We start from the raw sequence: 25,893 nt of genomic DNA on the forward strand, positions 1-25,893 counted from the left end.
TTAGGCCCTAATAATTTTGAAGGGCCTGCCTCTAGTACTTTCTCAGGTAACATTAGCTGGTATCATCATTACAACTACTATTTCTCTCATTTTCATAACCCTCACCCCCCCCCCCCCCCCTTTACAGGCCCCTAAAACCCTGGGCTCACTCTCTCCAAGCCGGTGCTTGAGGATGGGTCTGCTCTGCTGGGGCAGAGTCCCACACTCACCAGCCCTGTGACCTTGTTGACTTTTGCAGTCTCAGTTTGCTCATCTGTGAAATGGGAGTCCAAGAAAGCCTCCCCTCTCTCTACTGCCCTAGGCCATGTGGAGGATGGAGAGACCGAGTGGTCTACAGTGAAGATGCAAGTCAACAGGCAAAGTCTGAGTCAAGCCTAGAACCTGGAGTGACTTCTACTTGTGTTTGGTTAATACCGCAGAGCAGTGCCTCCTGACTCAAGGGGGCCTGGCAGCCCATAACTGCCCAGTAAATGTCGGAGGAGGAGGCGTGGGGAGATTAGGCAGATGGAGAGGATCCGACCGGGTCTCCAGGCTTCCGGGATAGCGGCAGTTTCAGTTTGCCGCTCAGTACCGGTGGGCTGGGTCATCCGTTGCTCCCGGGGGCGGAGACCGAGGGGCGGAGACCAAGGGGCGGGGATGCCGGCCGCCTGGCGACCTGGGGTGATGCCGGCGCTCCGCCCTACGGGCGGGCCCGGGAGTCTTAACGCGCCACCGTGCGGCCCCCGGTCTCTGCCGCTGCCTGTCTCCGCCTGGGTCGCAACGCCGTCTCCTGCTCACCCGGCCACGCCATGGAGGGCTACCATAAGCCTGACCAGCAGAAGCTGCAGGCCCTGAAGGACACGGCCAATCGCCTGCGCATCAGTTCTATCCAGGCCACCACGGCGGCAGGCTCTGGGTGAGCGCGGGGGGCGCGGCGGGGCTCAGGCCTGGTGGGGGAGCCGTTTTCGGCGGCCGCGGGCACGCCGGCTCAGTGTGGCCCTGCACGGAGCCGCCTCGAGGGAGGCGGCCGGGGCCAGGTCAGGTGGCGGAGACCCGCACCTCGCAGAGCCTGGGCCGGAGGCCCCTTTTGCTGCGTCTCTCCGCAGGGCTTCCGCCTCGGCTCCGCCTCGGCTCCCTGTGCGCCTCCGGCTGGCTCTGCCCTTGCAGCACTCCGGCTACTCGGCTGCACTCTGGCGCGGGGAACACGACTTGTGAACCGCGCGGCCCCTCTGCGGCCCTGCGGGGAAGGCCACCATTATTACCTTGTCGCGGAGAGCCAGGCCCTGCGCCGTGCGCCACACACGCGCGAGGCTCAGGGTTTAAGTCAGTTGCTCATTGTCACACACGGTGAGAGCTGGAATTTGAACCCACGCTCCCCAACTTGAGAACGCCTGTTTTAACCCTCGTGTTGCAGAGACACTCGGGCCTGGCCTCCAGTTCTCCTCACAGTGCCCCTCACCTGACATTCCTGCCACCTTGGGTTGGGGTCCAGCTCTGCAGCAGGGGACTGCTGAGACCCCCGACTAGGAAGTAGAATGGGGTGGGGAGGAAGGCGGCCACGTGGATGCAGAACTCTGGCACTGTGAAGGGGAAGTCTTAGATCTGACTTGGTGGGTGGAGTGGGGGGCTCTAGGGCTTGTGGAGGAGAGACTTCAAGGCCAAGAGAACGGAGGACCTAGTCCCAGGGCCAGCAACCAGGTATACTTTCTCTGGGGCAGAGGCTGGGGTACCTGTCTCCCAGTATTTTTTTAGGGCCAGTCCTTGCTTCCGGAGGTGAACAAGGGCAGTTGCTCATCCCAAGGAACCTCTACTGAAGGAGGCTAGAAGCAGGAACAGTAATTACAACAGGGGCCACTGCACAGGCACCGGGTGGGGTAGTTAAGGGTGTGTCTCCTACTCTGAAATGAGAACAATAGTAGCGCCTGCACTCTGGGTGGTTTTGAGGACTCAAGCCCCTCCCTTGGGGTCTGGGGCAGAGGCTGTACAGACAGCAATGTGCTGGGTTCAGGAAATTAATTTGGGGGCTGGGCGGGGATGATTTCCAAGAACTTTCCCAATCAAGCTGTGTGTCTAGAACAAGGACAAGATTCTAGCTTCTGGCCAATTTCATACAAGCCATATTATTAATAAGTACATCTTTTTGACCTTAAGGTTGGGCATGCATGACACCTTTGTACCTTTAAGACAGCCAGTTTTCAGAAGGGATTAGACCTGTCTTGGCAGGCCCTTTCCCTCCACTCCACCCCCACGCATACTTTGGACCTGTTATGTCCACTGGGGTTAGACCAGTCCTACCCATTGTGTGGGAGTCCCTGCCCAGACAGGGGCCCAGCTTGCTCTCCAGGCCTCCTACCCCAGCCTGGAACACAGTAGGTCTGCACATTGTATTGCTTACTGGGTACTATGGGTCCCTTCCCTTGACCATTTCAGGGGGTGGTTTGTCCTGCAGGGGGTAAGGCCTTGTTGAACCTTATTGTGTGCTAGGAGCTATGTGGTCAGGCCCCTGGGGTCCAGCTGGAGAGACATAGCAGTTACCCAACTAAATAGTGTCACACACCTGAGCATCCTACAGGGTCATATGAGACCTGCAGACGATTATAGGGCTACTAAGCCAACTGGCATCTCTGATGTGACACAGAGCAACCTTATGGCTAATATTGTCTCATGCATTCTGAGAATGACCCTGGGAGACAGATGCTTTACACTCAGATTTTATAGATGAGGAAACTGAGGCTGGAGTGTTACGTGACTTGCCTAGCTGGTCTCTGGTGGCTGTTACGTGCTGTCCAGTGAAGGGCATGCATCTCGACTTCTTGGGCAGGTGGGAGAATGGAAAGAAATTGGAAATGGGGCAGTCAGGTGGATTAATGGCAGATATCAATCAGTTTGAAGGCACCTGAGGGAAATGAAACATTTACAGTTGTTGGGGACTCCCAAAGGGCGGGGTGTAGAGTAGGTCTGCTGGATCAGGGGGCTAAACTCTGATTTCTGTGAGCGGGAAAAGATACTGTGTGGCATCTGAGGCTTAAGCTAGGGTTTACATTGTAGTCATAGGGAGGAACCCACTGAACTGCAAGTGTCCATATGCAAAGAGAAAAAACGTGCAAAAGGCTGTGAGTGTGTAAAAGGTGCAGGAAAGAAATATAGAGAAAACTTATTTTGTAGAAGGAAGTAACACTGCTATGCAATCCCTATCGCAGAGATATTTCGAAAGGTGTTTAACAAGAGCTCTATGTGTGCACAGAACGGTTTTGAAAGATTTGAGGTCAGAGGGGTGTTCTGGTCACCAGATGTTTGTTTTGAGGCTCGCTGCTTCCTCAGTGTAGTGACCGAGCGCCATCCAGTGAAGGATGCCCTGAGACTCGGCCCAGTGCGGCAGGCAGGCAGATCCGAAGTGACCGCCTGTCAGGGTGCCCCCTTTCTGGGGGAGCTTACATCCATTCTGGGGGTGAAGCAACACCTTGCTTAGGTCTTTTCACGGTCACCCACACAGGCTGGACTTGGACATTCTGTCCAAGTGGACCTTGGCGGTAGGGTTCAGAGTTCAGTGAGGTCCTGGTTTCTCAGTGGCTTTTCAATTCCTGTGCCATCGCCAGGCCCCAGCAAGTGAGGACACTGGCTTCTGTGTCAGAGGAGCTGAGGGACAGAGGACTCTTTGTGGTTGCAGCACCCACAGTGGCCAGAGCTTCTCAGGGGTCATGTCCCTCCACGTGCTCAGGGAGCTGTGGCAAGGGTCCAGCTCACCCAGGCTTTAAAACAGCGGAACCCACTGGGTTTATCAGAAGGGGGCTGGCTGCCGAGGCTGGCGGTAATGGTTTTGTGGTCCTCACTGACCACGGCTAGACTGTGGCATCGTCCAAACAGTGCTGAGTGTCACCTGAGGACAGAAGCAGCCCTGAATTGGGGAGGCGCAGGCTGTGCTTTTAACGTGTCCCCAGGGCTCTGACCCACAGCGTTGGGGAGGATACTTGGAAGCTGCTATCTGGCAGGACCTGGCAGTGAGCACAGGGGGACAGGAACCCAACCCTGGCTCTGGCTCCGTTCAGAGTGGCTGTGTCCTGGTCAGGAAGGCCCTTCCACCCAGGGCCTTGATTTCCCTGTTTTTACAGGAGAGGTTCATAGATAGGCGGTTTCCAAACTGGGTCCCTCGGGAGTGTGACAGGGAGCAGAGGGAGCAAGCTCTGGGGCCCTGCGCCCTGCTGTTGTGCGATTCACGTCCTGGTGATCCATGTGACTTTGAAGTGGCCGGAAGTATATCCCTGTTCCCAGCTCTGGCGTTCAGGGATGCTTTGGCTGAGTACCCCCAGGCCCCCTTCAGGTCTCTGGCTTCTCTGGGCAGAAAACCGTGCCCAGGGCCTGCTTCTCCATTCTGGCTGCCGTGTCCCTGCCTGGCCGCGACTGAGGCAAGAGCAAAGCCCGTTGAGATTGCCCCAGCAGCAGCATTTCCCAAGCTGCTGTGAAGACACCTGGTTGCCCTGTAAGGACTTGGTCTGCTCGAGAGACTCTGACTCAGCAAAGCTGATAGCCAATGTTTCTTGAAGCTGGAAACCAGGTGCAGCCCCCTGATTAGGGCCTGGCTGAGAGGTTCCCCTGAGCTGACCACACTGTGGGCTTGTTGCAGCTCTGACTCCGAGACTTGGCTCCTTCAGCCAGGCCTGGTCACTGGAGCCTGGTCCCACAGAATCAGGAACTCCCTTACCGCCACAGATCAGAGCTCTGAGGGCAGGACTGCCAAGAGCCAGGTCTAGGCAAACTCTGCTCCGATCCTGACTGTGAGGAGTCCCCACAGAGGGGTGGGCTTGCAGGAGCCGGGTGGCACACCGAGTGTCCTGCCCGGAAGTCAGTTGCACTCGTGGGCTGGATGTGACCCTCTGAAGGCTGCGCAACTGGGCAGAGGGATGTGGACACTCGAGAACTTCCTCCTCTGGGCTCTCAGCACCTTTTTCTTAAAAAAAAAACAACAACAACAAATCTTTAACAGCTCTGTTAAGTCTAATTTGCAGATCATAATATTTGAAGTTTACAGTTCAGTGGCTTTAGTAAATTAGCAGCGATCTACCATAAGTTTTAGTGAATTTACCTCCTCTAATTTTAGGACGCTTCCTCCCTAAAAGACCCCTCCTGCTCTTTTATTGTCACTCCCCCGCCCCCCCTCCAAGCCCAGCTGCCAGGCAACCACTAATCACCTCTCTGTCTCTGTAAGTTTAACTCTGCTGGACATTTCCTATAAATGAGATCAGGCAGAATGTGGTCTTTGGGGTCCAGTTTTTATTTAGCGTAATGTTTGGATGCTCATGCATGCCGTAGCATGAATCAGCACTTCATTTCTTTAACTGCTGAGTATTCCATCGTGCAGATACACCACATCTTGTTCATTCGTTCCTATTTCTCACAGCATTTGCTCTTGTCCTACCCGGCTCGCCTGCTGGCAGACAGTGTGACCTTGGCAAGTTAGTTCCCTTCCGTGGACCTTAGAGGCCTCACCTCAGAATGAGGAAGAGGTTGGACTTCATCTCTGAATGTTAAGAGCTGATACTGAGCCATTGCCATCTGCTTGTGTGCTGTGCCAGACTCTCTGCCCACACACAACCTCCTTCATTCAGATTCTGTGACCGTCTCCATTGGACAGTGAGGAAACCGAGGCTCAGAGAGGTCATGTCCAGAGGGCCTGGGAACCAGGATGTATCATTTATTCATCTGTGCACTTCGTGCCAGGTGCTGTTATGGCCCAAGGATACAAGTGGAAAGGTTCACAGTCCCAGCCCTCTTGGAGCTTGAGTTGCAGTAGGATAGACAGCCAGTAAATAGACACATGATGTCAGTGGTGGCCAGCGTGAGTGAGGGGAAGAAGAGGCAGTAGTGTGGGCAAGGAGGGCTTCTCTAACCAGACGACACGGGGAAGAGCTGTGAGGGGACGTCCGGAGGTACGGAGAGGCAGCTAGGGCGTTCTGAAGAACAGGGACAGCTTCTGAGGATCGCTTCTGCCCTGGCATCCTGGCACATACCCGAGTATTTTTTTTTTAATAAATATATACTCTTAAAAGAATATAACGTAGCCCTGGCCAGGTGGCTTAGCTGGTTGGAGCATCATCCTGTACACCAAAAGGTTGCAGGTTTGATCCCTGGTCAGGGCACATAGTTAGGTTGAGGGTCCAGTCCCCAGTCAGACATGTACGGGAGGCAACCAATTGATGTTTCTCTCTCACTTCAGTCTTTCTCTCTCTCCCTCCCTTCCTCTCAAGAAAACAATAGACATCCTTTAAAAAAAACTGTAATATAAATGCTGTAGCCCTGACCAGTGTGGCTCAGTTGGTTACAGCATTGTCCTATAACCGAAAAGTTGCAGGTTGGATTCCCAGGCAGGGCACATACCTAGGTTGGGGGTTTGATTCCTGGTCTGGGTGCCAATCCCCAGTCTAGGTGTGAATGGGAGGCAACCAATTGATTCTTCTTTCCTCCATTGCTGTTTCTCTCTTTCCCTTATTTGTCTTTAAAAGCAGTGGGAAAAATGTCCTCAGGTAAGTATTAAAATAATAATAATATAAATACTGTATGTAGATTATAAATAATGAACCTTTATGTACCCACCACCAGCCTTAAGAACTGGAATGTTACAGTCCTTAAGGAACTCCTGGGTGGACACCCTCCTCCCCCAGCAAGAACTGCACCCCGAATTTTTCACGATCATTCCATTGTTTTCCTTGTAGTTTCACAGCATTTGTATAGATTCATAAACAGCGGTCTTTTCTGCTCTGCAGACCCTCCTGCATTTCGCTCCAGTCACGAGCATTGTGTGGCAGTGTTGATGTCGTGTGTGGTTCCCTTATTCGCACTGCTGCAGAGGTTTACTGGGTGAATGCCCGTGTGTTGTGCTTCACCTGTTACTGGTGCACACGTGGGTGGTCCCCAGGTCTGGCCCTCGCCCACAGTGCAGGGCCCTCTGTGTGTCTCCAGCACCTGCGTGACAGACGCGTGTGCGTTTTGTTCTGGGCGTGTTCCTACGAGCGGGGATGCTGGGCCTCGGGTGCAGCTCCTGATTCGCTTTCTGTTCACTGGTTAAAAGGTTACGTGGGTCTTCTGTTTCTCGAATCAGTTTTGGTAAGTTATTTTTTCCGAGTATTTTATCTGTTCTTATGCCCCTGCTTCCACTTCTCACATTGCCCTTTACTTTTCCTGGATCCTGCCTTATCTGAAGTTTGCTAAATTTTTTACGTTTTAGTTTAGCTTTTTTTTTTTTTTTTAGAATTAACTCTTGGCTTTGATTCTAACTTTTTGAGTTGGATCTTAGGTAATGGTTTTGCACTCTGCCGTTTTTCATTTACTTTCTTCTTAGGGTACTTATTTCTTCTCCATGACAGAGTTTATTCTCTTCTTTATTTTTACGCATTGAGGATTACTCCGACAGGGCTGTTTGAGGTGCTCAGCCTCCCCGGTGTGTCCACTCGCCGAGAGGCCATGTGACCGGACCCTGTGACTCAGGCCAGCGTGTGTGCGGCGTCGGTGTGCTGGGAGGCGTCAGGACGGTGGGAGACAGGCCACTTCTTAATGGAAGCTGACAGGCCTTGTGTCTTGATAGTGGAGGGAGCCCAGCCAGAGGAGTGAGGGATTTTTCTCTCCACTCTTCCTTCTGGAAACTGTGAGTGGGCAGAGTGTGTGCTAAAGGCCAAGGCACATCAGGAAGAATGTTTGTCCTCCTCCGGGTGGGGGCGTCTCTGAGTTTAACCGCTTTCGGCCCAGCTCTGAGCTCTCAGCATTGCCTCCGTAGACTGCACTGCCCGGCACTGTCAGTGGACTGTTCAGGCCAAGGCAGGGGTTTGGAGCTAACTCATTGACTCCCGTGCCTCTGGGGTAAAGCCCCCGGCAACGCCCCCTCCCCTACCTGTATTCCACCGAGTGTGTGCCCCTGGGTGTGACCTACGCAACACGGTGGAACGGGGTCTCCACCTGTGGTTGTCCCCACCGTGGAGGACAGGGTTACAGGAAAAGGTCAGACTCTGAGTCCGGGGACTCGGTATGTTTTCAGATCCGAAGGCCTTCTAATAGGTTGAGTTTAAAAGTGACTGTGTCTCCCGAATGCTCAGCACTTTACAGCTTACAGAGCCCTGTCTCAATTCTTGGCTCGTTTCTTCCCTCCCAGCTGCCCTGTGGTCAGTGGTTGGGGGCGGGGCTCACAGTCCCACGGGTGAAGAGGTTTGGCGTCGGGTCCTCCAGCAGGTGGCGGTGGCTGAGGCATTTTGAATGCATGACCTCACTGGGACTCCTGGGCCCCTCCCCCCCACATCGCAACTCCGTTTACAAGTGAAGAAGCTGAGCCTCGGGGAGGTGAAGCACTTGCACGGATCTCCACCTGGGACTCAGGGAGACCCCTGAAAGAGTGGGGCAGACTTCTGTCCCTCAGCACCCTTACACCCGAAGTATGTTTTTACTTAGTGGTCTGGGACCACGAGTGTGGCCAGAGGCAGGCTTTAGAAGAGATAAAACAATGCTGGCTCACCCACCGTGGGTCTACCTAGCAAGGGTTAAACATCAGCCAGTTTCTGCCTGCTGACGGCCCTCCTGCTCCTCCATGTCCACTCTGTCCAGGCCTGGGCGCACCTGCGCCTGCAGTGCTCTGTCTCGCACCCTCTCTGACAGTCAGGCCAGAACACCACCCTGGATTGCCCTGGGGAGGGGCGGGCAGAGTCCTGCACCTGCTTTTCTTCTTTCTCGAGGGGGCTGTTCGGCCCACTCTCTACCCACATCCTTCCCCTGCTCCTCTCATAGAAGGGTCAAGACGTTTGAACCAGGATTCCTCAGGAATGGGGCTGCTCTTGGTGGCAGGAAGGATAGGAGGTCAGCCTGAACCAGCGGTGACTCGGCTGTCCTCCAGCTGACGTTTGGCGCTGGGGACAAGGAATCTGGGTCCCCGGCAGGCAGAGAAGTCTCTCGTTGACGTTTCCTCACCTCCCTCTTTCAGGTCTAGTGTCCTTTCCCCATGACCAAGGAGCTGGTAGAAATGGTGAAGTATAAGACGGGGGTGTGCTGGGAGTGCGTGTACTAAACCAGCATGGACAGTTCTGGATTCCTACTAATGCGTCTGCACTGGGAGTGACTCACCCCTAACCCGGTGCAGGGTGGCAGCTGGCAGGGGAGGAGGGAGGCCTATGTGAACCCAGATGTGCATGTGCCCTTTGGTTTGGCATTGGGCATTTCTTAGCGTGAAGGACCTCAAAGAGTGTTGTTAGGGCTGCGTCGAGCTGCATGGCAGGGCGCCGTGGAGGCCCGTTCCCTCAACAAAACCGTGCGCCAGAGTGCTTCAGCAGGGTTAGCCAGGCATGAGTGTCCCGGCAGGAACCCTCACCTCTAACCCCGTTCTAGGGCCGGAAGGGCAGGCTCCGGCTTTTGTCAACCCCACCTCAGCTCTTGTCACAGGCAGAAGGGATTTTTATCTTTTCATGATGGTAGCCTTTCCAATGAAGTGTGTTTTACCTTTTAAATTCTACACGAAAGCATGACTCCTGATGGCTATAGCAGCCCTCGAAAGGCCCATTTAAAAAGGTGCCAGGTGGCCCAGTGATGCTATTGGAGAGCCTAAAGCCCAAGTTCTCAGACTATCAGCCCCATGAGGCTTCTGGGAGGTTTGTGGTAATTCCGTGAGCCACAGTTCCTTACCCCTTGCCCGTGGCCTCAGGACCAGCACCCCCGGGACCTGGGAGGGCAGGGTGACCCTCACAAGTAGGCAGAGTTGTGGGCAGTCCCAGTGGGATGGATGTAGCTCGCTGGTTCTTCACAGAGGGGCCACAAGTCCTCAGCTGCCAAGTCCTAACTCCTGCTGGGAGCCACAGGGCTGGAACTGGGCTCCACCCAGCACCAGCCACACCCCAGCCACAGCACTGGGTCTGTGTTAGCCTGCACAGTGTCCTGGGCCCTCCTTTCTCACTACAGTTCAGCCCCAGAATTTTTTAGCTGAGTGACTCTGAGGGAATAAACTGTTGGCCCCTAAGAGTGTGCAACCCCCATGCTGCCAGCAGTGGCTTCCTTGAGACCCTGTGTGGCCTTCCCCTAGGGAAGGAGCACATGGCACTCTGTGACTCCTTGGGACATGTATCCCCAGGCCTGCGTACACGGGCTAGGGTGAGCCCTGCAGGCCAGGGATCCAGGGTCATAATGCACCTGTCCGTCTCTCCTGGGCCACAGCCACCCCACATCATGCTGCAGTGCTGCGGAGATCATGGCTGTGCTCTTTTTCCACACCATGCGCTACAAGTCCCAGGACCCCCGGAACTCCCACAACGACCGCTTTGTGCTCTCCAAGGTAGGAGCCACCCTTCACCTGGGGCTGCGGGTTGTGGGCCCTGGACCCCTGAGAAGATGCTGGCAATGGGCCATCTCCAAGGGGACCCCGGTCCCTAGCGTAATCCCAGCCCTGGCCCGAGCTTCTTCCCCCAGGCCCCTCCCTCAGTGCCCTGCTCCATGCTGAGCCAAGTTAAGGAATAAATTAAAAGGGGACAATGGAAACGGTCTGCCGGGTGTCGTGCCTGTTGGCACATGCGGGACTTGAGTCCAGGTGTGGGCACAGCTTTATGGCTTTCTGCGCAAATCTTTCTGTGCTGTGCTAGCACCTCGGGCCATGGCTTGCTCCCTCCACCGCAGCAGGGTTTGGGATGGGGCACCCTGACCGGCCCCTCCCTCTGGAGAAGCACAGCCATGGCACAAACCCCTGAAATTCACCTGTACCCAGGCCTAGCTCTGTGGCCTCTCAGGGCATTAGAGCTCAGAAGTCTGTCCAAGTCTGCTCACACGCCAGAAACCAGGGATTAGGGCAGCCGGCTGCCTGCTGCGGTTTTGGCTCCGCAGGCCTCACAGCTGTGCTCCCCTGCACCTGTCCTGGGGCTCGCTCAGCCTTGGCTGTGGAACTTCGGGCTGGAGAGGATTAAAGGAGGGGAAGTAGCCTTCACGTGGTTCCTCCTTTGAAATGGATACCCTGGCCAGGCCCCGGGTGTCAGTGTGCGGTGGGAACAGCCCCGCAGCGCTGGCTCCCGTCTGACCACGCCCTCCACCATCCGCGGCAGGGTCACGCGGCTCCCATCCTGTACGCCGTCTGGGCTGAAGCCGGTTTCCTACCCGAGGCAGAGTTGCTGAACCTGAGGAAGATCAGCTCCGACTTGGATGGGCACCCGGTCCCGGTAAGTGTACGGGAGCCGCACGAGCCTCTGTCTCCACTTCCTGTTTCCCAAGTCATGTCAGAAGTGGGGCGGCGGCGCCCAGTGAGGAGCCAGGGTATTGAAAGGTGGAGAAGGGCACTGACTTAAGGAAGGAAAGAACTGGGTGTTTTCAGGGCTTGCTCCATTTGGGGTTGAAGGGTGAGGCCTTTCCAGGCCCCCGCCCAGGGGGCTCTGGGTCCACTGCAGAGACGACTTCTCCGCAAGCACCGAACACCCAGCTCTCCTACCCCCACGGGCCTCCCCTGCCATGTAGATGAGCTCGTGAGAGGTTCATGGTGGCAATAAGGGGGTTGTAGGATGGTGCCCCAGGGAAGGGACCCAGTGTGCTCCTCAGGGTGCTAATCCCTGAAGGTTACCATGGAAAGTATCAGCCGCCTCCCCCTCCCACACCTGGGCACCCACTAAGGCCATGCGTTCTGGCAGTTTTGTCATTCTCCCAGCTACAGCATGGGGTGAATGGTGTGGACTCCCCTCACAAATGAGGGCACTGTGGCCCACAGAGGTTCAGTTCCTGGCCTGAGGTCACACACCTGCCTGGTGGGCAGAGATGGTACCTGAACTGCACCCACAGTTACTGCCGTGTGCGACTGAGAACTCACATGTGGGTGGAGCTGCCCTGGGGCCGAGCCTTCTGCCGACCCAGCCTTCTGCAGACCCAGCCTGCACGGCCGAGCCGTGGGGATGAGGCCAGGACCCTGCGAGGTGAGCTGCTTCCTTCTCTCCCCTGTGAGTAACTGTGGCCCTCTGTTATGACAGAAACAAGCTTTCACTGATGTGGCCACTGGCTCCCTGGGCCAGGGCCTTGGGGCCGCTTGCGGGATGGCCTACACGGGCAAGTACTTCGACAAAGCCAGGTAACTCTCCCGTTCCCCACCCTGTCCCTCAGTAGTTCAGGGGGAGGGGTTCGGATTTAACTGCTGCCACCAGGCACCGGCTCTTGCCTGAGTCGGAGCCAAGGAACAACAGTGCACGTGTGGCCTGAGGCTGGTTCCAAGACCTGCTCCCTTTTCAGACAAGGAAACAGGCTCAGGGGAGTGAAGGGACCGGCCCACAGGCCCCTGACAGTGACCGCTGGGGCCAGGCTTGGGCCCAGCGCACATGCTCCTGACCTTGTGCTCTTTGTCCAGAGTGCCGTGGCCAGTGAGTCCCTGTGCCCCCCCCAGCCTGTTTCTTGGACCCCAGAAAGTCTCAGTGGGCCCCACCCTCTAGTGTTTGAGTAAGTGCCACAAGCCCAGGCTGAGCTTGCCTTTGTCTTGGGAAATGAGAAGATTGTATATTCGGGAGGGTTCTGGGCACCTCTGGGCCCCACCTATCAGCGGGGGGAGAAATAGGCACTGGAGAGAGTGACCTGACCGTAGAGACTTGCTGGTCCAGCACCAGGTGGTCAGAGGCACATTTCAGCCACAGGGCTGTCTACTGCAGCCCCTTTGACCTGCAGACCGGTCTCCACTGGGGGGGAGAGGTGGAGTGTTGGCTGTAGGCTTTGTCAGATGGTCTCTCGTGCCGTTACCTGTACTCAGTGCTCAGGGCTTCAGAGGCTTTCACCTTGATAAGCCCCCTATGAGCCGAGAGGTGACAGGTGTACAATTACCCGCCATACACTGATCAGGAAACTGAGGTAAGATGTGATGGAGGCAGGATTTGAACCCAGGGCCTGTATCCCAGGTCCATATTCAGAGTCCCCAGACTGTTCTGAGGGGCCAGAGGGAAGCATAGGGGGTTCAGGGAGCCCTGTGGGTAGGAAGTTTCCTAGAAGAGGGGCTGCTGGAGCCTGGCCTGCAGGTGGCAGGAGGGGTGCAGCTATGCAGCAGTGGCTTCCCCAAGTGCCTACAGTCCCCCCCGGCAGAAGGGCCACAGCCAGGTGGTTGGTCATGGGGTTGTGGTGGTTACTGCGGGCCCACCAAGGACAGGTGGCTGCAGGGAGCCTGATTGGATGCTCCACCGCAGTGAGCACCTACTGTGCGCAGGGGAAGGGGCTCCAGACAGCTCTTTGGGGTGGGGAGGCGGACTGTGAGGCGCCCCAGGCCCCCTCAGGCCTCTGTCACCTGGCAGCGCTTCATTCGGCTTCAGTCCCCAGAAGTGATTCACTGTGAAGTGAAGAAAGTCACGAAGAGTGGGATGTATGTTCAGGAGCATTTTATCTGGCACAGAACCAGAGGTGTGAGTTCATTAGTCCCTACAGCTGCTTGAAATGATTCTCTGGGAAGGGCCATTTCCTGACCCTAGTGCACCAAAAGGAGCCAGTGTAGGGAGAAGGTTGAGCTGGGTTCCCAGCAGCAGGGCTGGCTGAGGCTCCGGGCCTGGGCCTGTACCTGGGGGTGGGGCGGTGGGGCTGTCAGGAATTAATCAGGCCATGCCAGGCTCCTGGGGGTAGTGTCCTGATAGAGCAGACCTGGCCTCTGGGCCTGTAAACCCAGCCACCAACAGCTAGCGTACATCACATTGACTTTTTCTTTTTTAACTGATTTTTGTGTTTGGATTATAAAATACCTACTCATTTGAAAAATACAAAAAAAGCATTAAAAAGAAATTAATGCTTTTTTTATTCTTAACCACTCCCCCATTTAAATCTCACTTAATGTATCATAGTTCCCCCATATTATCATGAGGAGAAACATACAAATTTGTAATCCTAGTGTTTGTACAGTTTGACATTCCGCTCTCTAGAAAAATCTAAACACCGTGAACATTTTCTCATATTGTAGCTGTCAGGGAGTCATTTTAATGATTATGAGATGCTCTGTGCCACGGGCCTGCTGTAGCCGGTTTGGACTCTCCTCTTGGACATTTGAGGCAGTTTTGAAACACCTCTGCAGCAGGGGCTGGTCCTCTGTGCAGGGCCCTTCCCTTTGTGGTGGTAACTCAGAGCCTGGGGGTGAGACCCGGCTTCTGTGGGGCTCCAGTGTCTTCCGAGGACCCCAGGTGGCTTCCTGACCTGAGGGCTTCCAAGGAAGTGGGTGTGGGGTTGGGAAGGCAGCCAGTCTGCTTCCCGGGAATCCTTTTCTGGAGAAGCTGAGTTATCTTCGGGCCTCTGGCTCAGCCCCATCTGGCTGGTGACTTCCAGGAGCTTCTGTGCCAGGCATGACCCCCTGCAGAGCTGAGCTTTGGATAAGCCTGTGCGGGCCCTGGGCCTGCTGCTCCTGGCCAGGGAACTGGTGGCCTGGCCTGTTGGAGGACACAGAAGGGAAGAATGGGGGACTCTTCCTTGACCCGCTGGCCTACAGTGGTGCTGAGTCATGCTGACAGGGCCACGGTTTTCCCCGCCCCTTTCCCCATCCAGGGCTGCCTCCTGCTGCCAGGGCAGGCAGCCTGTCCCCTCTGCGCCCATCCAGGCACCAGCCTCACTCCCTGGGCCATGCACCTGGGCCCCGGGGAGGGGGCATGGGGGGGTCTCCCAAGTTCTGCTGCTCCTCCCCCTGTGTGCCTTCCTAGGCAGCAAAGAGCGGCAAAGAGCGGGCAGCCAGCCCTGCGTTTGAATCCCCGTTCAGCTACTCCCAACTGCGTGACCTTCAGACAAGTCCCTTAACATTGGAGCCCACTTCCTTATCTGTATGGTTTGGGAATAACACCTGCATTTACCTCCCCTGCAGGGTTCCTCAGCACAGGGCCCAGCACCCTGCTGGGGCCCCTGAGAGCCCAAATGCCACATGCCAGCCTGCGAGCAGGGTTCTGGTGTCTGTGCCCGTGGCTGCTGTCCCTCAGCCGTGCCCTCACGTCTGGGGGACATTGGGAATGGGACTCCCAGGGTCAGAGTCCCTGCTGGGTGCCCTGCCTCTGGCCTCACCCTCTTGGCTCCACCCTTCCTCGGGTCCAGGGAGGGTTCTGTTCACTGGGTGGCATCCCAAGTTCAGTGCTCCTCTAACCGAGTACACTGCCTTTGCAATGACTGTGGTTGCTTGTGTTGAGGGCGGAAAAAGGCCCCTCGGGTGGAGAAAGCCCAGACCTAGCTCCTCTTGTCTTGGGCATCAGCCAGCCCCGGACCCTTGGGAGAGTCCATCCTGTGAGGCACCCATCCCATCGTGAGTCCCCTCCTTCGATGGTGCTCATTCCTCACCTGAGGCCTCTCCCTCCAGGTGCTGCTTGGCACTCCCCCCAGCCTCCCCAGACCAGCTCCTTGGAGCAGAAAGGCCCCTTTCCCGCTGGCCCACCCAGCGAGTCCCGGGGCTCGCCCAGCGCTCCTGGTTCGTTGGGAGGTGGAAGGAAACGGGCCAATCAGCTGGCCTGATTCTCTGCATCTTACCGACCCAACTGCTGCGTCTTGGAGCTGGTTCCATGGCAACCAGCGCTTTCTGGAGCTCCTGACAGCTCCCTTCAGAGCCATTTCCTTGGGGTGGACATCAGGGAGCGCTCAGCACTGTTACACGTCATGGGTGGTGGCCCCTCTACCCGGAGCGCAGGCTCCTTGGGAGGGACAGGTCAAGAGCGCAGTGGCCCAGGCGAGAGGTGCCAGCCCCGTGCCCCTCCCCACCTGCAGCTACCGTGTCTATTGCCTGCTGGGAGACGGGGAGCTGTCGGAGGGCTCCGTGTGGGAGGCCATGGCCTTTGCCGGCATCTACAAGCTGGACAACCTCGTTGCCATTCTGGACATCAACCGCCTGGGCCAGAGCGATCCCACTCCCCTGCAGCACCAGCTGGACGTCTATCAGAAGCGCTGCGAAGCCTTCGGGTATGTACGAGGCCACGGCCAGAGGCCAATGAGTCTCCCTTCCTTAGTTTTGACTCACGATTTCAGCTTTGGGCATTTGGACTTAAAGTGACAGCCCGGGCCACTTCGAGGGTTTGTGGGCTAAAGCCCAGTTTTCAATGAGTTCCTTCGTGCGGGTGCGTGACACGAAAGTTCCGAGGCTCCGTAACATTCTCTCAAACATCCTTACTTTATTCTTGGGGGTGTGGTGGGGGCGCGGGGTGTGAACTAGGCTTGCTCAGTGAGGCTAAGGGAGAAGTAGGGGTTTGAACCTGAGTTGGCTGGCTTCCGTCGACCTGCAGAAGAGAACAGGCCCCTCTCGTAGTGAGATGGGAGAAAGCATTTTCAGACTCCCCCATGGGCCTTGAAAGGTTGTGAACTCAGAGTCACGAGTTACAAAGCGGGGAGGTCCTTCTGGGTGGACACCAGCCAGCAGGGTGTTCCCTCCCTTACAAGCCGCTCTGCAGTTAGGACTCGGGGGGGCCCCCTGCAGATGTCAGTGGCCGAGGAAGGTCGAGGTGGAGCTGTAGTGCTGAGTACACAGCAGACGTGGTTTGTCATCTCTGATGACTGCTCTTACAGGGAAGGTGAAGAGAGCAAGTATTCTTTCTGCGGGACAGAAGAGGGAACTGAAGCACAGGGTGCCTCAAGGGTCTCCGTCAGGCTGCTTCGGGCTGGAGACTTGGAGTAATACCAGCACTGGCCTGTGTCTAACCTTGTAGCTCTGAAGCCAAATTCCTTGAGTCCTGGCTCTATCACTAAGTTGCTTTCAGACCTTCAGCAGGTTACTCCACTTTCAGTGTCTCGGTTTACTTATCTGTAGAATGGGGGCGGCAGTGCCCCGCCCCCCAGCCTGTGCGGAGACTTGCACAGGTTAATGTGCGTGGCGCTTGGCCACCGCCTTCACGGAGTATGCACTTGGTACATTAGCAACTATTTTCATCATTATTTTGTTTGTTGATTTTAACAATAGAGAGGAATGGGGGGAGAGAGAGACAGACATTGATTTTATGTTCCACCTATTTACACATTCATTGGTTGATTCTTGTATGCGCCCTGACCAGGGATTGAACCCCCAACTTTGCACTGGGATGATGAACTAGCTGGCCAGGGCTCATTATTACTAACCTGCCATAAAGTGTCCCAGAAGGGATTGCTCCGAAGGGAAAGGTTGCCCCTCCCGCTTTTCCCTAGATGTTTGACAGCAAGGCCCGATTTAAAAAGTTTGTACCACCACATCCAGCGTCTGTGGAGTGATCAGATAAACAAAAATTGGGCCAGAAAATTCATCAAGAATCCAAACCAGTGCATTGTCCCAAAAGCAGCTTTTGGTAGGAAATGAATAGATCAGGAATGAAAGAGGCAATAAAGGAACTAAGCTTTGAATTACTTAGGAGAAGGGTTCAAAGCAACCAAGAGGAAGTGAAATAATGTGAAAAGAGAAAAGAAAACCCAGACTGGAAACAGGAGTGTTTTACACGCCCGACCCGCTGCTCTTCTCCAGACTGTAGTTGTGTGGTGGAGGGAGGGCAGGCCTTGCGCTCACTGCCCCCTCTCTGTCCCCAGCTGGCACACCATCATTGTGGACGGACACAGCGTGGAGGAGCTCTGCAAGGCCTTTGGCCAGGCCAAGCACCAGCCGACAGCCATCATCGCCAAGACGTTCAAGGGCCGAGGGATCTCGGGTCCGTAGGCACGAGCCTCCTCCCCCCCGCCCCTGGGACTGGGCCCTGTGGCTAGTTGGGGGACTGGGGGGCTGGGGGGGGTCGACGCAAGGGGGAGTGTCTCGAAGATCATGTGTCTGCAGGGGCACCGGCCCTTGGCTGCCCTCTGAAGTGCACACCAGCTGGTGACTCAGTGGTCTGCATGGCTGAGCTAGGGTTCAAACCCAGGGCAGGGTGGCCTTGGCTGAGGAGCACATGTGGGCAGGAGGAGAGGCGGGGCCTGGGTGGGGCCTGCGGGCAAGGAGAAGGGACACTGGTATGAGATCATGCCTCACATCCCTTCCCTGGCTGACATTTGCAGTGTCCTTGACAGCCCCAGCTGTCACCCCAGCTGAGCAGAGAGTCCTGGGAGAACCTGGAAAGACTTGGGTCCTCCCTGAGAGGCTAGTGGGCAGGACAGCCCTGCCCCAGCAGAACAGGGCTTAGCGAGGATCTGGCAGAGGGCCCTGCGGCAGGCAGGAGCGTGATGCCGCCAGGCTGCTCCCCAGCAGCCAGCTGGGAGGAGGGGCTGGAGGTGGTCGGGAACTTGAATAGGGACACGGAGTCTGTGGCACTGGAGGGCCTGGGACAAGGGGAGCTCTGGAAGCCGAGGTGTCTAGTTGGTTGGGGACCAGGCCTGTGGAGTCCTGGTCACCATGACTCCTTTCCTGACCCGCAGCGTGCCCAGCACAGGGCTGCCCTTGTGATGACACTCTTCCCCCCTCTGCCCTGACCTTCCTTCCACGGGCGGGGGCCCCGTGGAGGAGCTAGCTTCCTGGCCCCCTGGGAGTGTCTCTCTTACCCGGCTCTCTGCCCTCCCGCGTCGGACCCGCAGGGGTAGAAGACAAGGACTCGTGGCATGGGAAGCCGCTGCCCCAGAACATGGCCGACCAGATCGTCCAGGAGATCCAGAGCCAGATCCAGAGCAAAAAGAAGATCCTGGCCACTCCCCCGCAGGAGGATTCCCCCTCAGTGGACATCGCCAACGTCCGCATGCCCACTCCACCCAGCTACAAAGTTGGGGACAAGGTAGAGTGGGCCTCGCTTTTCTGGGCTAGCTGGGTAGGGGGCCGTGGTCTCTGACCCCCCAAAGTTGGGGCCAAGATATGTCTCTAGAGGGTTGGCAAAGTGAGGACAGGGATCATTTCAGAGTGAGAAGGAACCCTGAGGAGCTACTCCTACCAGTTCATGGGAACAGCCAGCCCTGGGATCATTTATCTACAGAAGCTCAGAGAGGGCAAGGAACTTGCCCACAGTCACACAGCAGGCTACTGGCAACACTGGGATCAAAGTAACACAGCTCCTGAGTACCCCATCAGGGCCTTGGCATCTTACAAAAGTTAACTTTCCACAGGGATGAGTGTGTTGCTCTTTGTTTTTCTGCCCTAAGTTTTGCTCTCTTCCTTCCTAAAAGGTGTAGCTCCCCAGAGGCTGTGCAGGGCGGTAGGCTGCAGGCTGCACCTCACACGTGCCCACAGTGGTGCTCAGCCTTCCCGCTGTCCTCTCCACAGATAGCGACCCGCAAGGCCTACGGGCAGGCCCTGGCCAAGCTGGGCCACGCCCACGACCGGGTCATCGCTCTGGACGGAGACACCAAGAATTCCACCTTCTCAGACCTCTTCAGGAAGGAGCACCCAGAACGCTTCATTGAGTGCTACATCGCCGAGCAGAACATGGTGGGTGCCAGGGGTGGGCAGGTGGCACAGGGCCAGCCGCACCTCGGGGGGGAGGTCCAAGGTGTGCAGGGGCAGGACTAGAGCTCCTCCGCACTGATTTGGGCAGCTACACTGGTCGTGCCAGGTGCCTCCCAGGTGTCTAGGGAGACCCCATAACAGCTAGGACCTGGCATTGACCCTTGACCTCAGTAGCCATAATTTGCGGGGCAGGGTGTCACATCTAGGTGTAAACACACTGGATGAGTGTGCAAACAGAGGAGCTGAGTGGGGCTGCAGGTGCGCACAGGAACTGCATGAAAGCCAGGGGTGGTGGTGAATGGGTTCTCTCTGGAGCCGAGGGGCCTTCTCAGTGGAAGGCGGAGCTGAAACACGATGGGCCACCAGTCAAGTCTGCTAAGCCCTTTTATGTACAAGCCTCTGGGCCTCTGCCATGCACACAGTTGGGTTAGCAGCCCCTTGTCAGGAACTGAGCTGGTGAAACAGGGAGGATGTTTTGTACTATTTTTCAAAATACCTGCTTCTCCTGGCCGAGAAGCCCAGTTGGACTGTAGGCCTTTAGGGACGGAGAGCTTCCTCCCTCAGGATGGCTCTACCACATCCAAACTTCTTCCAGCTGAACGTGAGGTGCTCACTCTGCGGCTTCCAGCCTTGGCAGCTGGAGGGTCCAGACTAGACTGGTGGGTGTGGAGGGCAGGGAGTCCCTGGATCTAGAGAAGGAGGGATCGTGTCTGCAGTGGGTTTCAGAGCTGTGAGGGGGCAGCTGGTCTGGAACCAGTGCCCATACTCGGTGCTGCTGGGCTGGAGCCTCCACGGGCACACAGAGGGGCTGGGAGGACTGGTCTCTGCAGAAGCCTTGGGGTTGGCAGGGAGGGGTGGGGGCTTGCACAGGTGGGGAAGGATAGACTGTTCTGTGCCTAGACTTAAGTAACCTGCCCTGTGGAAGGCTTTGCTTGTTACTAGGGGAAAAGGTATTCCCCAGGACACTAATTCTCAGAGTACTTCTAAAATGGTTATTTCAAGTCGGAGTTTGGTGTTTGGAAACAGACTGCAGAGTCCGTGGACGAGCAGAAATCAGCTGCATCAGGGAAGGGGGAGAATCCACAGTCCCTGGGATGACAGAGCCCCGTGACCACCTTCTCCCTCCTCTGCCCCCAGGTGAGCATCGCCGTGGGCTGTGCCACTCGCAACAGGACTATACCCTTCTGCAGCACGTTCGCAGCCTTCTTCACACGGGCCTTCGACCAAATTCGCATGGCAGCCATCTCCGAGAGCAACATCAACCTCTGTGGCTCGCACTGTGGCGTGTCCATTGGTGAGTTGCGCTGGGGCTGGGACACTTACACCTGTAACTTCCCTGGACTTCTGGACCAGGCAGTAAGCGGGGAGGTGGGCCCACGGCCGGGGGTCTTACTTCAGCATATCCTTTCCCAAATCCCAGGGGAAGATGGGCCCTCTCAGATGGCCCTGGAAGATCTGGCCATGTTTCGATCAGTCCCCATGTCAACTGTCTTTTACCCAAGTGATGGAGTGTCTACAGAGAAGGCGGTGGAATTAGCAGCCAATACAAAGGTTGGTCACGCCGTGCCTATAATTTTTTCAGCTGGCAGCTAGCTCTTCCTTAGAGGGGCGGGCAGGGAGGCCAGCACGCAGGCCTAGGGCTGCTTATTCGCTGCCCCACAGTGGTGTCTCTTGGCCTTGCCCCTGCTGTTTGTAGCTTGCAGGAGTTAGACTAGGAAAAACAAGACACATGCCATCCTCCTGCCACAGGGCATTGCTTGGTGATGGTCATGCTTTTTCTCCACTGAGAGTCCTGGCAGCCCCTGCCAGTGGGGGCAGTTGATGCCTCCCTGGCCTCCCTGAGTTGGATTCGTTGCGATGTAGTGAGTGGTGCGGGCCTGACCACGAGCCGTGCTGCCCCAGACCAGAGCGCCCTGAGGTCAGCGTGCTGGATGCATTCCAGCCAAGCGACTCCACGTGGAGGCCACTCTACCTGGTGGAAAACTCATTTTCCGTCTGGGGTGGGGGCTGGCAAAGCCGTTGGGCCAGTGTCACTCAGGAGGAATGTTTGGAGAGGTACGTGCTACAGAGGGCAAGAGGGTCCTTTTTCCCCCCCAGAGCAGCCAGCATGAGGGGACTGACAGACACCTCCATAGGGACAATAGCATGGAACATGTTTGCAAGTGGGAGGTGACAGCCTCTCTAGAGAGACTTTGCTATTCCAGGTTGGGTGTGCTATGTCCTGCAACCCTCAGTTATTCTGTTTCCTTCCAGGGCATCTGTTTCATCCGCACCAGCCGCCCAGAAAACGCCATCATCTATAACAACAACGAGGATTTCCAGATCGGACAAGCCAAGGTCGGTGCAGCTCATGCCCTTGCGACACACCACAGAATGCGCCCGAAGTCAGGGCCCTCCTCAGGTCACCTGTCCCTGAGTCTCACTGGACCTCCCTCCCCCGTGTCACCCCCAGGTGGTCCTGAAGAGCAAGGATGACCAGGTGACTGTGGTTGGAGCTGGGGTGACCCTGCACGAGGCCCTGGCTGCTGCGGACCTGCTGAAGAAAGGTGAGGAGGGAAGGACCCAGTCTTAGGTCAGATGCTGATGAGGTCCTAGATGCATACGAGGTCTCAGGGGCGGGAAGTAACTTCATCCAGTTACGTGATGATAACAGCCTCCCTTTGAGCACTTACTGCGTGCCCAGTATGATGCTGAATCCTGGGGCTGTAGTGGCCACAGTCCCTACCCAGGGGTTGAGGTGCCTAGCACAGCAGTCAGATCGGAGGCCTTGGGGCCTGCCAGCGCGAGTGAATCGCCACTGAGCTGAGCACTATTATTACCATTGCTAGCTTGAAAGTGTTGGCTGCTGGGAGTGTAGGGGAGACAGGCATTAGCCTCCCTACAACAGAGTCACCGATGTTACATCTCAGCCACGCTGAGCACACAGGAGAGGGCAGACGTGGGCGTTCTTGGGGCAGGGGCCTCAGATGTGTGTAGGACTGATAAGCAAAGAGGGGAGTGAAGAGGCCTAGGCAGAAGGAACGGCACGTCCAGAGCTCTGAGGAGCTGGAGGAAGATGGGGCCGGAGCAGGATGGACTGGGGAAGCCAGGGAGCCTGGCCCCAGCAGGGGTGGGATCCAGAGGAGGGTGTGAAGGAGGCACTGGCAGAGCTGGACTTGTCCTTCTGAGGTTGTTCAGCTGGGGGGTCACCTGACTTACGCCCTCACACCTGCCCACAGCCGCAGCTTCCCTCCCCATCGTTCCATGAGCACCTGACTCATCTCAGTGTAGACCCTTGGACCTGTCTCTAGCCAGAGAGGACCTGGAGACAGGTCCTCTCCACCTCCAAAGGCATCTGCGAGGTTGAAGGAAAGCTCTGCAGACCCTACCCACGCCACTTAGTATTCTTGGACAGTCCAAAGGCCAAGGTCCCCTGCCCCGAGGCGTGAGGGAAAACAGACCAGACGCTCCTGAAACAGGCCCGGAAAGGCTCCCAGGAGGCGGGCGCGTGCAGAATGCCGGGGCACATGGGCGCCACAGGGCGGCAGAGGAAAGGGGCCGGCCCCCAGTGGCTGGCAAGCATGAGCTCTATGGTGGGAATGGGGCAGGTGGCCCGCCCCGGGACAGGGGCAGGACACAGGCTGAGCGTTTAGCTAGGTGACAGACAGCTCTCAGGACACCCCAGCCAGTCCCTTTCCTGGGGGGCTCATCAAAGGGCAGGCCCACAGCATCCAGCCCAGTTCCCCTCAGCCACATCCCCTCATCTTCTACCCCTGCAGAAAAGATCAACATTCGTGTGTTGGACCCTTTCACCATCAAGCCCCTGGACCGAAAACTCATCCTCGACAGTGCCCGTGCTACCAAGGGCAGGGTCCTCACGGTGGAGGACCACTACTATGAAGGTAAAGGGCCTGGGCCAGAGGGCCTGGGTCACAGGAGGGCCCGGGACACAGGGCTGGACAACCCTCCTGTATCCCAGCCCTAGGAGGGAAACTGGCCCTCCCAGGGGCCACCCCAAAGCTGGCCTCAGAGCAGCTGGGCCTGGGAACCCAGCAGACGCTCCGCTGTGGGAATTGCTCCACGGAGCCCCTGCCACCCTGGAAGCCAGTGGGGATCCCGCTCTCACTGCTATGAGCAGGGAAAAGGTGGCTCTTGTCTGGAAGTAGCTGTTGTGTTGAATGAAACTGGGAAAGCCACACAGATTTGTTTCGTGAGTCCTCAAAGCTGTCCTTGACAACCACACACCACCTTCTCCCCAACAGGAGAGGAAATGGCCTAGACTCTGGGGTCAACTGCAAATGCTAGTCTATTGATGACAGCCACCCAGAGGATGTAGTTAAAATGATTCAGAGGCCACATTTGGGCTGACAGAAAAAACAGTACAGCGACTGATGGAGGAGTCATGTCTGCTCCTGCGGCCCTCGTGGGGAAGGGGTGCTGTGGGTGCCACCACTGCCATCCTTGGGGTGGGGCATAAACTCAGGGACAGGCAGAGGGCCAGGGGCACCACCCACTGCTCCGCCTGGGGCCAAGTCACCTGAATCACCTCTTTTCCTTCGCCCAGGTGGCATAGGTGAGGCCGTGTCCTCGGCAGTAGTGGGCGAGCCTGGCGTCACCGTCACCCGCCTGGCTGTCAGCCAGGTCCCGAGAAGCGGGAAGCCAGCTGAACTGCTGAAGATGTTTGGCATTGACAAGGACGCCATTGCACAAGCCGTGAGGAGCCTTGTCGCCAAGGCCTAGGGAGGGCAGCCGCACACATTCCTGAGAGGTCCCGGCAGAGGTGCTCAAAGATGTGCTGAGAGGAGTGGTAAATACATGTTTTGAGAAAAATCAGCCTCTGAAACGTTTTTTCTTTGTGGATGCAACCAGTGCTGGTTCTGAGGAAGAAAGCTGGGGGGACACAGAGGGGGACAGGTCATCCTTGTCTCTGGGCCAGAACTTGGGGGTCCCAGGGCCTTCTGCAGTCACCTCCCGTGGCATCCACCTCAACCACAATAACCGCTGCTGCCTCACAGACACCGCCAGGTGGCACTGGACTGCAGTCCACTCTCCTGCCCAGAGGCTGCAGCCCCAATCCCTCGCCTCACCCCCAGCTGCCAGCCCCAGGGAGGGTGGGAGCTGCCTCAGGCCAGGAGCTGTCCAGGGTACCTTAGGGCCACCTCAGCTCCCTCAGGGACCCACAGCCCTGCGATCAGAGGAGCATTTGTTCACTGTCCCTACTCCTTGCCATATCTTAACCAGTAATCTCCAAGAAGTGTCCTGGGAAGAAGGTGACCCTCGGGTTGGCATCAGAGCTGCAGGTGGCAGGTAACAAGAAGGTCCAACTCCCACCCTGAGCCACAGACCAGAAGTCTTCAGGACTGCCTCCCCTCAACTTGTTAAAATGACCCTGGGACTCTCTGCATTCTGATGTCACTTAGAGTCCTGCAGGTCTCCACTTCGGACCCTACCCACCGCTGGTTTCCTCACTTCTGTGACCACAGTTTATTTACCCCCACCCCCGCTACCTGGGCTCAGAGTCAGCTCTGCTTGTGGCCAACTGTAGAGACCTTTGCACTAGCCTAGGACAAATTAATGCCAGGGAAAGAGGGCTGGATGTCCCTGGCCACTGGTGGGGCTCCCCAGGAAATCCTCAGAGCTGGTGGGGCAGAGGAGACACATTGTAGATATGACCACCTGTCCATGGATAATCTGAACAGAAATAACCAGCCCAAACCCCAGACAGCAAACTGCCTCCCACTTGGCTATTGGTCCAGGTTTGGCTGTACCAGGGGCTACGTGTCTGCACTCAACTCACCCATGCCAGAGGGAGAGGAAGAGCAGAGATGGAGAGGAGGCCTGGGCCCGTGTGCCCATTCTCCACCTCTGGGTCAGGGCTTCTCAGCATGCAAGCACTAGCTGCAAGTGACTTCACTAGGCTTGGGGTTGACTAAGCCCCAGGGAACCTGTGGGCACCAAGCTTTGTAGGAGCCCACATGGGGAGGAGGAAGGGATTAGGCAAGCCCTCTCCTGCATGGGCCAATGGGGGTGGGGTGGGGACAGTTCTCAGCCAGAGCTCTGTGTCCAGACACAGTTATCATTCCCCCTTCCATAGTCATATGCTGTAAAACAACACTCTGGCCAGCAATGGAATGCATACCTGACAGTGGTCCCCGAAGGTTGATGCAGCTGAAAAGTTTATATCACCTAGTGACGTTCATAGCACACGAATTATCGACAAGTGGGTGTGGTGATTGATACTGGTGTAAGCAAAAGTATAGCAGTGTCTAGCACATATAGTTACAGTAGTATGTCATACCATTTAGGTTTTGTAAGTACACATTGACATTTGCACCTAAGGATGCATTTCTCAGAAGACATTCCTTAGTTAACTGGCATGTTACCATAATCAAAACAGTAGTAGCCCCGACCTGGTGGCTTAGTTGATTGGAGTGTTGTACACCAAAAAGGTCATGGGTTCTCTCCCATCAAGGCACATAACTAGGTTGTGGGTTTGATCCTTCGTTAGGGTGCATGCAGGAGGCAACCGATCGACGTTTCTCTCACATCAGTGTTTCTCCCTCTCTTCCCACGTCCTCTAAAATCGATAAAAACATGTCCTTGGTGAGGATTAAACACAACAGTAAACCATAGAAGAGTAAGGAAATGCT

The 25,893-nt window shown here is 56.4% G+C and overlaps 1 protein-coding gene across 1 annotated transcript; it reads left to right on the forward strand.

Moving 5' to 3' along the window:
* The first annotated feature begins 704 nt into the window (after window positions 1–704).
* On the forward strand, window positions 705–24,076 carry TKT (transketolase). The gene is made up of 14 exons (XM_037134673.2): window positions 705–895; window positions 10,156–10,273; window positions 11,031–11,144; window positions 11,940–12,037; window positions 15,658–15,849; window positions 17,434–17,552; window positions 18,406–18,599; window positions 19,082–19,246; window positions 20,402–20,558; window positions 20,685–20,815; window positions 21,518–21,601; window positions 21,717–21,810; window positions 23,023–23,145; window positions 23,808–24,076. The coding sequence occupies exons 1-14, from the start codon at window positions 789–791 to the stop codon at window positions 23,981–23,983; spliced, it is 1,872 nt and encodes a 623-aa protein (XP_036990568.2). The 5' UTR covers window positions 705–788; the 3' UTR covers window positions 23,984–24,076.
* The last annotated feature ends 1,817 nt before the right edge of the window (window positions 24,077–25,893 follow it).

The sequence above is a fragment of the Artibeus jamaicensis genome, unplaced genomic scaffold (assembly GCF_021234435.1).
Source record: "Artibeus jamaicensis isolate MK-2021 breed Jamaican fruit bat unplaced genomic scaffold, CSHL_Jam_final contig_519, whole genome shotgun sequence".
NCBI classification, from domain to species: domain Eukaryota; kingdom Metazoa; phylum Chordata; class Mammalia; order Chiroptera; family Phyllostomidae; genus Artibeus; species Artibeus jamaicensis.

What these genes read in the sequence shown, in the direction of transcription:
- TKT (XM_037134673.2), top strand. Translation starts at nt 789, where the DNA reads ATGGAGGGCTACCATAAGCCTGACCAGCAGAAGCTGCAGGCCCTGAAG. An exon ending in GCTACAAAGTTGGGGACAAG is followed by an intron (nt 18,600 to 19,081) that starts GTAGAGTGGGCC and finishes TCCTCTCCACAG; the next exon opens with ATAGCGACCCGCAAGGCCTA. An exon ending in TCCAGATCGGACAAGCCAAG is followed by an intron (nt 21,602 to 21,716) that starts GTCGGTGCAGCT and finishes TGTCACCCCCAG; the next exon opens with GTGGTCCTGAAGAGCAAGGA.